This window comes from Plasmopara halstedii (assembly GCF_900000015.1).
Source record: "Plasmopara halstedii genome assembly, contig: Scaffold_1561, whole genome shotgun sequence".
Taxonomy (NCBI): domain Eukaryota; phylum Oomycota; class Peronosporomycetes; order Peronosporales; family Peronosporaceae; genus Plasmopara; species Plasmopara halstedii.
Window position 1 is genome coordinate 825,077 of NW_020188473.1, and position 17,010 is coordinate 842,086.

At 42.1% G+C, this 17,010-nt stretch overlaps 6 protein-coding genes across 6 annotated transcripts; 1 reads left to right on the forward strand and 5 right to left on the reverse strand.

Annotated features, from left to right (window-relative positions):
* Window positions 1–1,983: 1,983 nt before the first annotated feature.
* Window positions 1,984–2,601, reverse strand: PHALS_01581 (Uncharacterised protein family Cys-rich; the record flags this gene model as incomplete). The annotated part of the gene is made up of 1 exon (XM_024715998.1): window positions 1,984–2,601. The coding sequence occupies one exon, from the start codon at window positions 2,599–2,601 to the stop codon at window positions 1,984–1,986; it is 618 nt and encodes a 205-aa protein (XP_024581641.1).
* A 1,617-nt stretch (window positions 2,602–4,218) lies between these two features.
* Window positions 4,219–5,189, reverse strand: PHALS_01582 (uncharacterized protein; the record flags this gene model as incomplete). Its single annotated transcript, XM_024715999.1, has 3 exons — window positions 4,219–4,331; window positions 4,412–4,609; window positions 4,664–5,189. The coding sequence occupies 3 exons, from the start codon at window positions 5,187–5,189 to the stop codon at window positions 4,219–4,221; spliced, it is 837 nt and encodes a 278-aa protein (XP_024581642.1).
* Window positions 5,190–5,886: 697 nt separating this feature from the next.
* On the reverse strand, window positions 5,887–8,109 carry PHALS_01583 (Zinc finger, RING/FYVE/PHD-type; the record flags this gene model as incomplete). Its single annotated transcript, XM_024716000.1, has 1 exon — window positions 5,887–8,109. One exon carries the CDS (start codon window positions 8,107–8,109, stop codon window positions 5,887–5,889), a length of 2,223 nt encoding a protein of 740 aa, XP_024581643.1.
* Window positions 8,110–8,128: 19 nt separating this feature from the next.
* PHALS_14798 (uncharacterized protein) lies at window positions 8,129–9,223 on the forward strand. Its single transcript, XM_036407073.1, has one exon. The coding sequence runs from the start codon at window positions 8,153–8,155 to the stop codon at window positions 8,339–8,341; it is 189 nt and encodes a 62-aa protein (XP_036263334.1). The 5' UTR covers window positions 8,129–8,152; the 3' UTR covers window positions 8,342–9,223.
* Window position 9,224: 1 nt separating this feature from the next.
* PHALS_01584 (Pleiotropic regulator 1) lies at window positions 9,225–14,435 on the reverse strand (the record flags this gene model as incomplete). Its single annotated transcript, XM_024716004.1, has 3 exons — window positions 9,225–9,236; window positions 9,347–9,379; window positions 9,936–14,435. 3 exons carry the CDS (start codon window positions 14,433–14,435, stop codon window positions 9,225–9,227), a joined length of 4,545 nt encoding a protein of 1,514 aa, XP_024581645.1.
* Window positions 14,436–14,565: 130 nt separating this feature from the next.
* Window positions 14,566–16,270, reverse strand: PHALS_01585 (uncharacterized protein; the record flags this gene model as incomplete). The annotated part of the gene is made up of 2 exons (XM_024716005.1): window positions 14,566–15,647; window positions 15,706–16,270. The coding sequence occupies 2 exons, from the start codon at window positions 16,268–16,270 to the stop codon at window positions 14,566–14,568; spliced, it is 1,647 nt and encodes a 548-aa protein (XP_024581646.1).
* Between the last annotated feature and the right edge of the window lie 740 nt (window positions 16,271–17,010).

The following is a 17,010-nucleotide window of genomic DNA, read 5'->3' on the forward strand; positions in this document are numbered from 1 at the left end:
ACTGCATATTGATTGAGAGGACATATGAAACGACTGCCAAGAGTTCAACGTGTGTACTTATAAGACTACAGCTGTAATACGCCATGTCTGGAAGGCGCACAAAGCTCGGTTCCTCTTCTCTTCTTCTCTAAGTACAACCAGCCACCTGCGTAATCGAATTCAACTTTAACGCAAGGTAATTCACCGGAAACGTTTGCAAACAAATATACAATAGGCAATATCTATTACCAAGTTGCTACGCGCATTAAAATCTTCGACCCGGATTCCTTCACCACGCCAAGCGCCAGCGTTATCGTCGGATTCATTAAATTGGAGGTACTTACAGCAAGTTATGATGCCCGATGGAGTATTCCACTTAAACAGGTCCCACACCAGCTGCACCACCGAAACTTTACCGTAAGAGAATGACATGACCCACAGTAACGCGCAAGAAATATCTTGTGAGATTGTAGGACAAGTAAGCAACGGCTTGGCAGCCACAAGAAAAAATATCATCTACTGTATCACTTCAAATTATATTTTGCACGGGCTCGATCTACTTACGTCTCCAATGATTAGCGTTCGCACTCAGCCGAATCATGCTGACAGAATCTGCGTATTTCCTTAACATGTGTCGCGATATAAAACTTGTTCTAGATACCATAATCGATTCGTATGAATTGTATGATCTGAATCTCGTGGCGAGCCTCCCACATGATTTCTTCCAATATTTGCTACGGCATACCCTCTGGCGAACGTAACGTAAACCGAGCAAAAATTAGTCTCGAGCGAGAAGCGGCAAAAATCAAGTTAAACTATTGATGACTTTTCTTTAAACTACCAGCATTGTCCCGGAATTAACACCATTGGTCGGCAATAATAGAAGCCTTGCTCTTGAATATTCGAAACCCACTCTAGTGCCTTATCAGATTCTATATGCCTGCAAATGACTACCAGGCCTGTCATGCAGTGTCTTTCGGGAAAGTCACGTCGCTGATGATGCTGTCGTTGACGAGGGCGACAGTGACACAGTCATTGATGATGCTGCCTGTAGCGTTGACGACCCAAACATTGTCACACTTTTGTGGGGTCTTAAATCTTAAGTCACATTAACTGTAGGGCAACCCTGAAGCACATGAAGTTTTTCTGTTCCTAGCTATCAAATTCTACTTTGTAGAAGACATAATGGGGTTTCTGCTTCAACGAGTTTTGGGCATTATTCAATGTGAGATATGAAATTGGAAATCTCGAGGCATACTTCAAAGCAGCGAATAGTACCTGTGAAGAGTTCTTGAATGTATTAGTTGCAGCTGGAGCTCTTTTGCACTGAGATACGACCATTAGCCTTACCCACTATCAAAACATTATTTCGTCACACAGAGCTTCTTTGGTATGTGAAAAGTTTAGTTTTGGTCTAATGTCAGACTTCATTAGATTAAATTTGATCTTACACAGAAATCGATTTTCTTTATAATAGAATTAAACACTTCGATGATTGCTCTTGGAAATAAGTCCGAAGAGATAAAAACGTAATACTAGATCACGAGAAACGTGGCAGATAAGGTTTTGAGCCTTAACGATGTGGGTACGACTTTGCGAAAAGCTGTAGAGTTTTTGCTCTCGGAACTATTAAGCACATTTGAAATGCTCCTATCCATCTTGTCGTACAATATTATCAGACGTCACATACGCTAAACAGCTTTGTCTTTTAAAAGCAATGATGACAGGTTGGCCAGTAGACTGTTGTGTATTATAGAAGAAATGAACAGCGTTTTTTATCATAACATCTTACACATTTAGTCCTCGGCTACTTCAACCACATCTGACATTAGTACCGAATGTTTTGATAATCACTAAGCTTCAAGAATCTTAATTTCAGAATATAATTCTGATAGCAATTCGCTTAATTGCAGTGTGTACACCGTGAAAATTGTACGAAAAATCAATTATTCTGAAAAAATTTCATTTGATTTGCAGCACATACATTCTCGTTTCCACTGACACCTACACTTGGTATGCCTGAAGCGTAGCTGGAGCGCCTAAGTGCAGCTGATCACACTTAAGCTGTACAGCCATTTGACGAATGGCGCTAGCGCTAAAAATGCGCCCCGTTGTGAAATCCTGCTGAAAGGTGCCAGCAATATCCAAGCGCTCGCGGGTCTGCACACGCACTCGGGCAACGCGATGACCGACCCAATTCAAGCTAAGGGCCCACAACCCCAGACACACAACGGAGATAACAACATAACCGTAGCATATAGTGATCACGGCGGTTATAATCAATGCAAAGCGGCCAGTAAAAGCAATGAGATCAATCAATAGCCCAACAATAAACGAGTTAAGTCCCAAGCGAGTCTCGAGCTGTGCTAACGGCACGCAAGGACAGCAGCAGACCCACCAGTAGTAGGCAGTGCGCAAATCACCGTCAAACAAATCTACGGTCCAAACATTCATGCGCAAGCCGCTCGGATCAAAATCGGGGCCGTCCATACCAGGCGCCAGCGCTTTATTGTCGGGTGTCAGCACAGTTACGTATCCATCGTTGCTAGGGCTCGAACCCACAAATGCCGGATCATTTGCTAGCTTTGGTAGTGGAAGTGAGGTCTCTCTTTTCTCATCCATGGCCTAAGTCTTGCGCTCTCGTTAAAACGAGTTTGAGTAGTCGTTTCTTGTGCCAGTAAATGACTGATGTAAAAATGATGGACAAGATTACGAGAGGCGGCGGTTGAATTTTTTCTAGATGATGCCTCTCTATTTTAAATTGCGGCAGCGACAACTCCTTTGTTATGTAATATCCTTCTTAAATCAGACGATGGAGTGAAGAAAGTAAATACAGCTTGACTATCAACGAAACTTTACTACGGAATGTCACACAATAATCTATCCGTACTTCAATTGGGGTTCAGATTGTTGATCGGATGGCACAAACTGCAAGATGTTAACTTTATTACAATCCTGGTCAGGCGGCATAAAGTAGATGTTTTGCCTAGTCCCAGCGCCGAATCTTCATATATGACATCTGGATCGTCTGCCACTAAAATCCAGGTTGGAACAAATGCAACGTTATAAAGCTGTAAATTTTACTACAAATGGTAATTTGGGTCTCAAATCTAACGTATTTTCTGCACAATCGAATGCTTTGAGAGATGCTGAGATGATGTGTCCATAAGATGGCTGTCATGATAATAAACTACTATCCTTATGGGTTGCTATAAGAAGCGCCATACAAACGCATCGGCGATCGCATTGGTAGCAATTGTGGGGGTTGAATTGCCGAGTTCTAATTTGATAGGTCATAATTTCATGTGACCTCAGTGCAATGCAATGCATGTGATATATACATGCATACGTAATGGATTGTTATCGTGACACTGCTTTCGAATATCGTAAGCAGCGATCAGATCAAACATCTTTCCTATCCATTATAAATCAAAGACACCCAGATGTATCATTCCTTTTACCTGTCAAAAATGTCAGATGATATCGGCTCTTCACTAACGACCAATAACTTCTGTTTCTCCTCTTCACTCATATACAACTAAACCTTTTTGCGCTGATCATCATATGCCGTTTAAGTCATCGTACCGCAAATGATTGTGGAGTTTGTAATAGCGCGCAATCGCCCGAAGACTTTGCATGCTGTGAGCAAAAAAGACCGTGTCAAAGTAATACTGCTGCAGAGCCTTGTCAGCGCGTTTCATGCGCTCTTCGATTGTTGTGTTTAGTAGTCTGCTCACGGCGCTGCACAAAGTGGCGGCGTGAAAGTCAGCATAGAAACCCTGGACGCCTCTCAAAGCGTGCTTTTTCATGGATATGCCACCTAAAAATTGATCATCAAGCGCCACTTTTTTTACGGGAATCAGTATACCGGAGGTAGGCGTAATCAACTCGTTCATGGGTGCAACATCCGTGGTAATGATCAGAGCACGCGAAGATCGCGCCTGATTAATATAATGTCCATATCCTTCATGCTGACTCGGACACATAAAGTAAGCCGAATTCGCAATAAGCTGTCCGAATGCGGCGGGTTCCATTACACCGGTATGAAGATGGATATTTCTTCTCTTTCTAATCAGCCTAACAAATTTCCGCTTTTTGTAATCGTCGTAGATACTTTGAGAGATGTACAAATCCAGTCGTGGTAATTCGGGCCGATTCAACCAGCAACCCAAAACTTGCATCGTTCCTTTACTAGTACTGCTGCCCACTGTATGCAAAAACTTTACATTTGCAAAGTCTTTATTCAGACTTATCCCCGTTGCGCTCGAATTCAATTGGCTTTTGTATACCATCGCCAAATTCGACGTCGTGTGGCGCGTGTATAAAACTCTCGTTCCTCGCGGATTCCCAGCCTGTTCATACCATTTGTTCAAATACCTATAACACAATGCTGTCTTGCACAGAATTACATCTGCTCTCCAATAATGCTCACTTTCCAGTTCGAACATTTCAATATTCGGCATCAAGTAGACTGGCTTATTTGCAGGCCAATTCGGAAGGTCAAGCAAACCTTCTGAATAGTGGTTGAAGAAAATAACGGGCGTGTTCTGACATGAATCATGGTAAGTAGATTCGCTGCTTGATTTGTTGGGGTCCAGCGCCCAGTATGGTAGCATTCTTGCCTCAAGAACTTCAAATAGGTGGATTAATTGAAAAGAATTTCAATAATTTTCCAATTACTTACATTTCGCATAAGCCGCGGCGTCCTCGCAATAGCCAAAATTTCGTAGTCCTTCGGGCACAAAAATGTCGATATCAGGACATTGCTGCAGTTTCTGGAACCGTTCCGGGTCGGTCTGATTGACAAGTTGCATAAGATTCCAAGTTTCGTTCTTTTCGGATCGCCCATATGAGGGTAAGATGACACTCGTCTTGTGTCGCAAACAGGCTTGATACAATGCCGCTTGGTGCACGATATCACTTTTCTTGATATGCTTACTCCAGTCGATGGATAATATTTCATCCGGATAGAATTTATCTGCAATTGTAAACGAGCTATTTATAGAGGTCTCAGCAGCAAGAGCAATTGCGCGACTAATTTCCCGGTACTTCTCGAGCTCGATATCGGATGAGACAAACGATATCTCCATGAAGAGCACAACTAGCATGAGTATCACAAGTATGCCAAGTAGAATGCGCAACGAGTTGCAGCGCTTTAGTCTCGCACTTATGGGACGCTTATGCGGCGATGAGGACATTGCAAATGACATGGGAACTAGACTTGTTTATGTATATAAAGAGGTATATCAAATTATCAAAGTTTTATGTTTCCGGATGAAAATATTGGAGTTTTTGATGTCTAGTGACTTGTTTGCTCCTAACATAGCGACCGTGTCGCGTCAACACCTCTAGGAACGGACAACTAATAGCAGACTTATGAAAGCGTGTTTACAAAAAGATTGTTTACACTGTATAATTGGCATCGACCGGTAGGTCAGGTCATTATTGATACAAACTTGGCTTCATATACGGCTTGTATGGGAAGATGGTCTTAAAGTTGCAACGAATTACGCACTTCATTTGTGAGTGCTGAAGCGTTACGCACTCAATCGCATTACGTCAAAGCGTTACCCTCCAGCAACACCACACGCTTTAGGACATTCAAATTTCTAGGCAACTTAATGAAATGATCAAGTGAAAATTTTGAAAATTGTGACATCAACAAATCCAATCGCTCGAATGATTTCTATCCACTTACAACCCCGTTCGTACCCCACTGAAATTTTTGAAACGGTAAGCATTCATTACCTGTCAATTATTACGACATTGTCTCGCTTTGAAATGTGTTCTTCTTCTGGGAGCAAAGTATGAAAAATGCGCAGATTGTAATAAGAAACCCGCTTTTATTAAAAAAACTCTAGAATGTAGTGCTTCTCAGAGTTAACTTGCTGTTTTTAAGATAAAATGTCAATCGACGGCACTCATATCAAATCTCGTATTCTGTTGACACGTGAGCATTGTTGGATCTAAAACCGTGATTGTGTGTTTTCGTGCGGCTTGCAACACATTTTCAGCAGCGTTACAAAGTTCCGCGAATTGTGCAAGCACTTCTTGAGCCGAGGCTCCAGCGTGAATACGAGGAATCGACGTTGGCTGCAAAATGGATGGCGTTGCACTTTGTTCTTCACCACTCGACCACATATTCTCCATTTTCTTTATTGGCGGTGTTAAAGTCTCAGATAAATTATTATTAGTTGGAGACGGCACAACCTCTCCCCAAGCATACTGCACTTCAGCTGTAGGAAGTGCATTATCGAGCACTGGCACATCTTGCTGCATCGACATTTCCACAGAATCTTTCACGAAACAGTCGGTTGATTCCTTTTTGTTGACTTTCATGCTTAACACATCAGGCTTGCTCTTGCTTGTAATTGATCCCATCTGTTGGCTGTTACTCCGCGACTTCATAGCTTTTGTGCGAGTTTGGCTTGGTTCCGGGGCTAAAGGCAGTAGGACAACCCCCGAAACGTCGTTATTTTTCAATGTAGAAGACTGTACAGTCAGGTCATCGAAGTCAAACTGATATAGTGTTCGGTTTGTCCGACCAGGAGCCGTAAGAAATACCTTTTCATCGTCTGAATCTTTTGAATCCTGTTCGTTAGTAGCACGTTCAGCGATAGTGCCACGTCGTTGCCTGTTGACTTCAGGTCGACTGTTACTTCGGTTGTTGCGCGATAAGACTTGCGCTCCTTGAACAAAGCCATTTCGTTGATTCAAATGTTGTCGCTCCTTAACATCTTGCTCGGCGATTTCCGATGCGTTCAGTTTTCGAACATACGTGAGACAGTGCGTACAAACAATGATCACCCGCTGTTCAACAGTCTTGTATGCTGGGCCAGGAAATCCTAGTTTCTTTTTAACGCAACAGGTGGAACACACACGTGCGTTACAAACTCGACATGAGTAGCATCGCGAAAAGGCTCCAATCGATCTCGTACACACTGAACAGTCATTGCGCTTTTTTGCTCGGACATTGTTCGGTCGTGCAGATCCTGCTTCCATCTCGTTAGTCGTTGGATGAGCTAATAGCCACGATAATTTTTTGTTTTGAGCACATAGTGACGACTTAATACAACGAGTGAGGCTCGTCGCAGCCGAGAGTAAAGCGACGCTTTCGTGCACTAATCCATTCGGATCAAAGTTGGTCTTCATGTAAACATCTACAGTGTTTGGAGAGTTCTGGCGATAGAAATAACAAGAAGAGACTCGACCACGTACGATCCGCTTTCCATCGAGTGGACCAAAACCTTTACCAAGATCGATCGAGTGCATCAAATGATATCCCACTCGTTCACCATCTGGTCGATTTAGCGTACCAGTAGCTGCGAGAAATAGAAGGTCTCGAGGCCACAAAAACGCTTTTACCGTGGATGGAGTGGACTTGACGACCCACTTTATTCCACGAAACCGAAACGGCTCTTCTTTAGTCGGACTTTCGAGTTCATATAGAGTTTCAGCATCCACAATATCTTCGGTAGTGTACATCGACTCAATTAATGTCCCAAGTGCATCGAATGAGACGGAGCTGTACATGATGTCGTCCAATGTGCCTTCAATTGTTCCCACTTGAAGTAGCGTAGGCATGTTCCACTCACTACTGCTCGTTCGATCCTCTGACCATGAAAAACCAGTCACAGATTCTTTTGTAGTGGATGAGACGGAGTCGATGGCTCTTTCCAATCTCAGTGCATCAAGCGATCGACTGTATGCTCGTCGTCGTAATCCTTCGGCAGGTACGGCTGCCATTGAATCATCCACGAGTACTTTACGATAGACAGTGAGTTGCTCGCATGTTTTAATGGGCTTCCACATAGCCGGATGAAGCTGATACCGGAGATTTGGCGGTCGCGACAGTTGCCACGACCGATACTTATCGTATTCACGCAACGCCATTGTGAGGTGCGTTGATGCTGTGTTGTTAAATTTGTCCTTGGCAGACTCGGATAATCGCAATGGTGGAAATACCGCCTCTTCAATCGGAAATCGGTGACTCATGTTTAGAACTTCAATACCGTGCTCTTCACTAGAGCGACGGTCAAATGCTCTTCCTGCTTTGTATAGGCAAGATAAAGAATGAGACTGCCGTAGCAAAAGAAGCGTCTGTCCAAGCGGCTGTTTTATGAGCAGCATTATTCCCGACTGTATCAATCTTTATTAGCTAATAGAGTTTGAAATGATTCGTGAAGTCTCGCTACAAGACTTGATGAGCGGACATGGAGCTGAAATAATGAAAATTCTCTCACTATTGTTACATCCAGTGAGGCTCTCGGCTTTAATAGTCAGCATGTTTGAGGTTTGCAAAATTCTTTTGGATCATATCAAGGTTTCTCATACCAAATTCCTTCAAGGAAAACAGATGTAATGGATTTACTGCTTGAGATATATTCGAGTTGTCCATGACAGAGGGCTATTCTGTTAGCATATACTTACAAACACGCCATCTGCATTGGGCGCATTTAAAGCTTGCGAAGAATCGCATGACCATGTATCATATCAGACATAGTGTTAGAAATAAGGTTCTATTGGGCTGCTAGTAAATTGAGATGATAAGTTACACAAGACATTTACCAGCAACGCAATCAACCCCAAATCTTTAACCTAGTTAACAAGCCGTCCAACCACCGGCAAGCGATAATCTTCGCGGTCCTGAACATCGATTCAGTATGCGAAAAATTGGCGCTCTAACGCGTGGCAAGCGAAAGACCATTTAAGAGAACCGACTACAGAATTTTTGGCCTTTTCAAAGCGATGCTAACCCTTAGTTGTTTTTCGAATGTCAGATCTTGAATGATTATGCCTAATCCAGAAGCTATATCAACTAGACTGTCTGACTGCTGCAGATATAAATGCTGATTAATACACACTCATCAAAAATATATTTGTATTTTAAGTGGCGGGAATAAGCAACTCTATCAAGTCTGTGAAAATGTACACACTTACTGAAGAGTTGACAGGAAATATTTCTCCACAACCTGTGAGTCAAATATGTTGGTACTGCAGATTCTAAGTTATTGCTCAATGTATTTTTTAGTCCTTGACTTGTTGTTGTTGAGACGAGTTCTGTGCGATATGACAAATGACAAATCTTCCAAGAAATCTTCACACTGTGCTCCATAATTTTCACCACCTCAAGAGACCATCCGTACCGCGAATGTACATTCTGCTGTCTATGGACAAGGACACGCTATTTGGCTTTATAGAAAGAAGTATGCGAAGTTGCTCAAAACTTTTTGAATCCTCCATTTTTAGAGCTGCATCTATGGCCAGAACACAAAACACCTGTTAAAGGTTTCAAAAGCCTAATTGATGGCGCTATCGTTTTAATGCCACCAACAATATCAGACGGCGAAGCCAAAGGGATACACACCATGTTATGTCCACCAAGCACTTTACAGCATCGCTATTCACCAGAAATATCTATTTGTATCCCTCTGCATCATCCAACTGGCGTCAGGTGCTACCACATGGTTACAAATAGACTGTTACCGGCTACATGCACGCCTAAATTGATGTTATACAATTTGAAAAAATGTCATTCGTACAATGTAACGGGTGTGGTATCAAATTTGAAGTTACTCGACTCGTCGCTGACTTACACGTCCGACCAATCAATTACCTAATACTTGTAAGCCGTGTACATATCGAAATCTTTGAACATGATGGACGCAATATTTGTTGTGCATTCACACATGTACATTACTCAATGCTAGTCAATCTACAATACTCTTTAATGTCTAAAATAAAGTAAAGTAATTCCTCTTTGTAATAATGCAAGTCTCGAATACGTCGACTCAACTCCGATGTTAATTAGCTGCAAAATCACGATAGTATTTTACCAATACTTTAGCTATTGCTTTGCACGATCACAAGTCTATACGATGTTTATCTCGTCTCTCGGTCGTAACTTAATGGTATCACTCACCCCGAGATACAGCAGGTGCAGTTCGGGGTCTTACGGATTGAGTTGCTTCATCGCAGTATTCGTGAACTTTGGCGATAATGTCATTAATTTCTCGTAGTTTATAAAGCGGTCTTACTTGCTGCTTTTCGCTATTGCTTTTCGTAATTCCAAGTTTTTCTCGACTAAGAGATCTGTCCTGACGATAGCGGTGCGCTTCTTCTGTATAAACCTCATCAAGCGAACTTCTCCGTCGAGACTTATTCAGCGTCGATTTTGATGATCCTAAAGTGTTGACAAAAAATGCACCCTCCGTCGTCGGAAGATTATTTTCAGACGCTGATATTTGTAGTTGTAGTTGTTTGTTTTCCCTTTGTTGATAGATCCCGACGTGTCCTGCACTAGCGCTAGTCTTGAGACTACGAATTGGGGCTGTTTGAGGCCGAGCAGCAAGTACAGAGGGTGGAAAATGTTGCTTCAGAAAGTCAGACACTTCTAGATCGTGGCTGACGCTGTCTAGGCGGTGTTTACGATGGCTAGCACGAACATCTTCCATGTTACTATACATCTCACGTGCTCTTTGTGCCAACTTCGCTCGAGTGGCAACGGCTTCCCGAGCTAGTTTATTATCCATTTCAGTCTGTTGAACACCTGCGTCTTTAATGGGCCGACGCATTGGTGAAGATGCCGTTGGGCATGTGATCAAGAGTTCAGTTTCGAGATAATGTTTATCCATTTTGAGATCTTCCACTCCCAAGAACGCAACTTGATCGATTTCCAATCGGGTTTGAGACTGACTTCGATGGCTTAATTGATCTAAAGTATGCAAACGCAATGTCTGCCTAGGAGTTGTGATAGAAGCTGTTGTTGTCACTGGTGCAAGCTGTGTATTAAATGCCTCTTGAGACTTGGAATGATTGTGAAGGTCCTTGTTACCAGATTGAGTTTCTAGTTCTAGCAATTTAATCTCTGAAGTTTTACTGATCACATGTTCTAACAACATAGAGTTTGCCTTACTGGACTCGTGAAGACTCCATCGATCCACGTGTTCGGCAAACAACGTTTGTCGACGTACTTTAATCTTTTCTGCTGGAGTTCGCTCAATCTGTTGTATTAAATTCGCCACAAACAACTCACGCTTCTTCGTTCGCGTTGCATTGTCTTTTTGAAAGCGCCAAGGCCACGGCCCTTGATTGTCTGGGTCAAAAAGCTTTCCCAAGCACGCTCCATCCCAGCTCCAAACAAAAACGCGCATATCCAATCCACATGTTACGGCAATGTTCGGATGATGACTTATTTCTAGACTAGATACTGCATCAATGTGAGCCTGCCAACGACACAAGAGCATTATATCCCGCGGATAATTTTCGTAGCATGAACTACCAGGCCAAGACTTTGTTGACTTGAATGTGTTTAGCTGTTTGTCAACTCCGGATGTGTGGTCTTTCTGAAAACTAGACACTTTATCTTTGCAGATTAAGAACTTAGCAGCAGCATCTGAATTTGTGACAACAATTTTATCCAAATGAGATTTCAATGAAGCATTTGCTTGTTGTGTCTTGTGACTGAGTAGCCCTCGATTATGCTGACGAGACAAAGGTTGTGTCTTCATATTCGATGCACGGACATTTCTACGCATCACAGCATCACTTCCAAGCAACGACAATCGACTTTTACTACTTGCAGAGCCCTGACGAAAAGATTGTCGAAATTCTTCGCTCTGTTTGAACTCGTTTCCGCCCATGCCTGGTGTATTCTTTAGGCAGTTACGCTGAAACATTGCCTTCGGCTGGTATCCACGACGCAGATATTTGCAGTTCTTCTTAGAGATTTCTTTCAACGCGAGTCTATGTATCATAGAAATGGGGTCCCAGACCCCGACGTAGCCTCTTTCGTCACCCATGAAAAGCAGATACCTATCCTTTTCTTCGTCATAGACCATTTTCATACAAGTCACAACGGATGCCGATAGATCTAATGAAATGAATTTGGTCTCAGTCACTGGTTCCGTAGTATTTTGAGAACATCGCGCTTCCTTTTGTTTCATACCGTTGTTTGCTTCAAATGTTTGATCATTAATGTTAACGTTGCTATCAAAAACCTCGTTGAGTTGTGCTTTCTCGACTTTATTGACATTAAGAAAAGCATGGAGCAATTTGCCTGTGTATGCGTGTGTTAGTGGAGTAACCGCGAAAAAATACACACCACCCAGGGAATCACTAGCTAATAAAACTGGGAACTTGTTCCAAAACTCCAATTGTTGTATGCACAAGATCGATTCGCTATTGCTAGCAACCATTGAATGATCTTGTTCGTCGTCAAATTGGCAATTGCCCATAAATGCCAATGTTTCGAAATCCCAAAGCGCAATCTTCATTGCTTCCGATTTTGTGCCAACTGTTGCAACCATCGACGCGTGAAAACTATAAGCACTTGCGGTAATGCCATCAGGTATATTGCTTAGACGACGTAGGATGACCATTCCATTCGATAAAGCTTGATTGGAATCGTCATCAATCACAATGATGGCACTACTTCCCGCATCTGCTACAATAATTAGTTTATTTTCTGAGCAGTAATGCAGTCCCTTCACTGCACAAGATCGAGCAGACGTTGCTACTGGTATCTGACCGACATCTAAGACCTTGTGGGAGACACTAGGTGGCAGTAGAAACGATTCCTGACATTTTCGAAGCTGAACAAAATTTTGACAATCAAACACACTAAGTACCCCTTGTTCCGACATGACCACCAATTTTCGACATTTAACATCGTTTGCGCAGATTACTAGCTCTGGATCTGCTTCATTATGACCTGAATGAATGGGAGAAGCTGTTGGAATTGAGGGCTCTACAAGTGAAGCAACAGAATTCGATTTTGACAACCGTTTTCGATATTGTTCATCCGCAACGCTTTTATCACTCTCAAAAATTCCTACGTGCGTAAATTCACTGCTGCAAGATCCCGATTCGCCATCCCATAGGCTACAAACTGATCCAGCCACTACTACAAACTTATTGGCAGTCGAGTGGTAGAAAGCTCGAAGCGGCACTTCATCAAGCTGTTGTACTCGAACACTACGAAGACGATGCAACGTGCAAGAATCAGAAGTTGCAACCCAGAGATCACGGCTGTATGGATACATGCTTACAAAGGCAACGGGTTTCATGGCCACTGACGACACCCCCAATCGGAAGGATTCGAGTTGAATAGCTTGAAAAATGCTGGTGTCTGTTGACTTTGTGTTTCCTCTTGAAATGTCCCAAACTTTGAATACACCCTGACAATCTGCTGTGATGGCACGTTCAGTTTGGAATAGTGCGAGTTGTATACTAATGAGTGGTGCACGATGTCCCGATAATTTGACAGCAACTTGACGAGAAGCCAGATCCCATGCTAACACATCATATTCAAAGCCGGCACTAAGTAGCAAATCATGTTGCTTAGAGTAACAGAGTTGTCGAATGCCACGTTCATGAGCGACAAGAGAACCACGATTTCGACCGTCACTGAGATTCCATAATTGAATACTGTGCTGAAGATCGCAAGTGACGAGCAAGTCATGCAACGGAACTTCCAGTGCGTCCATGACCAGATCAAAGTGACCTGATAAACGTCGCAAGAGAATTTTCGTTTCGATATCGACAATTTTCCAAACATTCACGATAAAATCGTTTCCAGATCCAAGTAATAACGCAGATGATTCGCAAAATCGTAGCATTTTTTGTGGTGTAGTGGCTAATATCCCCAAGTTTTGTAGCAGCTCAAAATTTTTGCTACGTGGAGTATTGCGTGGTGACAATTGTCTTCGTGATTCATTTAATTTGTAAAATGATATCACGGAATCTGTCGTACTCACAGCGAGCCACAGGAAGCGATAGATAAAGACTGCATCCAGGATTGAGAGACTAAGAGTTTCAAGAGGTGTGGCTGATGGTGGCATCAATACAGATTTCTTATCTTTTCCAAACACTCCATTCAAAATCGATTTATCAATCTTAATGCTACTATCTGATGTTGTAACTTTGGACCCAGAAGATCTGACGCTTACATCCGTCACAAATTTGCCTTCGCCCGTAAAAAATTTCACAGATTGCGCTGAGTTTTCTATCACAAGGAACATGCGAAAATCTGCCGACCATTTCAAATTACTAATTTTTGTGCTAGGCAAATTGACAGCACGAGATATTGAACTTAAAGTTGGAACAATTGAACCAGCCGTTGTCTTAAATGTAGATTTGGGATCACGTTGATAGCGATGCTTGAGAGTAGTTCCTTGTGTTCGTGGTGCGGTCATACCGGCTTCAACACAAAAGCTAGTAAATTCTTTAAATTCCATGACACTGTCTCCATTAATGTCAATTTCTTCAAACAGATCAATTAAAGCACTGACAGTTGCAATCTTTTCATCCAAAGTGTCGAAATGTGGTAAACCTGATAATACAATTTCGACAAATTCGACAAGTGGTAATCCATGACCAAGTCGCTTTTCACGCTCACGAAAAGCATTCGCAATCGTCAAGAATTCTGTACCCTTAAGACGCATCATGATGTCCATGATTCAGACTTTTCATCACCTTATGATAACGGTTAGCACTTTGTCGACTTTTCACTCTCAATATTCTAAAAAAGAGTATATTATCAAAATTTGATTACAAACAATTTGACGGTTTACTTATATTTTTTGACTAATTCATGAATGACATTCCTTTCTGAAGTTTTCCACGTAAGCTTGGATGATGTATGGCACGTGAAAAAGCGCGTAATGCTCGCATCTTGTGTGCGAAAAAAACAGTGTCAAAGTAATATTGTTGTAATGCTTTCTTTGCACGTTGTTCGCGCTCACTTGGAGTTGTATCGTGCAGAACATTTATGACAGTGTCGCACACATCGTGACTTCCAAAATTTGCTACAAGTCCCGATATGTTTCGAAGTGCATACCTTCGCTTCGAAATTCCACCCATAAATTGCTCTCCATATGAAATGATTTTTGCGTTGACGAGAGCACCAGACGAGGGTGTAATCAGCTCATTCATCGGTGCTGCGTTTGTCGTGATTATAAGAGCATTTGCCGATCTCGCTTGATTAATGTAGTGTCCATAGCCTTCCATTATACTTGGACACAAGAAATACCGGCCCTGAGAGATCACATGTCCAAAGTCGGTAGCAGATAATTGACCCGTGTGCAATAAAACGTTGCTGCTTTTGTTAATGCGCCGATCGTAGTCATAGAACGAGCTATTGTACAGTTCTTGGTCGATGTAAAAGTCTAGCCGTGGAAAATCCGGTTGTTTAAGCCAGCAATCCAATACTTGTCGCGTTCCTTTTTGGATACTCTTGCCTGTCGTGTGTAAGAAAGACACGTTTGCGAAATTTTTTGTTAGCACCTTGTGATTTTGGCTTTCGTTCTTGACTGTCAATACTAAATTTGTCGTCGTATGGCGCGTATATACAACACGCGTATTTCGAGGATTTCCTTGCTGACGGAGCCACTTTCTCAAATATCTTGCACATAGTGCAGTCTTGCACAAAATAAGATTTGCTCGCCAGTAATGGCTTTCATTGAGCTCATACATTTCAATATTAGGCATAAGGTATAATGCTTTGGTAGCTGGCCAGTCATCTGCATCTGGAACTCCCTCCCAATAGTGATTAAAAAAAAGCATAGGCGTGTGTGGACATAAGTCATGGTATGTGATGGAACGATTATGTTTGACATCGTTAAACTTAACTTCTAGCACCCATCGAGGCAACATACGTGACCCTAGAACTGGAACACAAAGTATGATTAGCTTAATAAAACACCACAAATTATACACTGTACGTACATTTTGTATACGCAGCTGCATCTTCACAGTAACCAAAACTGCGCAAGTGGTGAGGTAGAAAAAGATCGACGTCTGGGCATTCTCGAAGTTTCTCAAGCAGCATGGGATCACTGCGATTTACAATCACGCTAAGCTCTTCAACTTTGTCAGGTCCATTATATCCAAATAGCCATGGAATGACACTGTGTTTATGTGTCACACACGCTCGATGAAGTGCATTTTCATGTAAAAGATCGCTTTCTTTAATTTCGCGACTCCAGTCCACTTCAAATATTTCTTCGGGATAGTAACTGGCATTACTTAAAAGTGTTTCATTGTCAGTTGCGAAAATTGGAGACGCTTCTTCTGCTGCTTTTAATAAATGTTGGACTCGATTCTCAGTCGTCAATTCCGGTGTCAAAAAAGAAACTTCAGTAAAAATTGCACATAGATTTACCACCAAAGCTACACAAATAAGTAGCTGCAGCACCACAAAGAGAACAGATCGTGATTTAGTTGTGCTTGAGCCCTTTGCTGGTTGCTGTTGTGAATCGTTAGATGCACTTCGAGGCACAACAACCGACATGTCCAAGGTTGCACTGAAGTGTCTCGTTGTTACTAATATCTTCCAATAAGATTAAAGAGAAATTGGGCGATTGGCTGTATGACAATTTAATTGTTAAATACTTGAGGATGGAAATAGTTGATGAGATATGAGAAAAATAAACGTATGTATAAACCTTACCAGAAGTGATGAAAGTTGATATTTTTGCAATTGTGATTATCTTATCAAGGAGTACAAATTTCAAAGACGATGTTCATTGTTAGCCAAGGATGATTTTGCTAGACAATATAAGGTTTGGCTCGCAAAAACGAAAGCCAACGCAGCATTTCAAAAGCGAGTGATGACATTCAGGATGAGGCGAGCTAAATGGCCGGGTTGAAAAGCATTACATCCCCACCTGGTACGATCTTCCAAATTTTATAAAGTATTAAAGATAAAACAAATATCTCTGTATATTTTGTCTATCCATTTATGAGATCAATGATATTCTATACGAACATTTGGATAGTGTAGTAGATACATACTATAATATTACTATCGTGGGCATCGTGAAGAAGGTGTATGAATTTTTGGCTGCACAGAACGTACAGAAGATCGTATACTGTCCGGCGCGAAGCTCAACATGTCCGAGTCGGTACTGTTGATGCTTAATCGGAACCAAGACTGCCACATGCTTCCTGGCGTTAATGTGCTCGACCGCACAGAGACAGTCAAGTATCTCGGCATCCCGTTCAGACAGGCTTCGGTCGACGACGCGATCA

Bases quoted from the DNA above. Each gene is read 5' to 3' on its own strand.
- PHALS_14798 (XM_036407073.1), top strand. From the start codon at position 8,153: ATGATTCGTGAAGTCTCGCTACAAGACTTGATGAGCGGACATGGAGCT.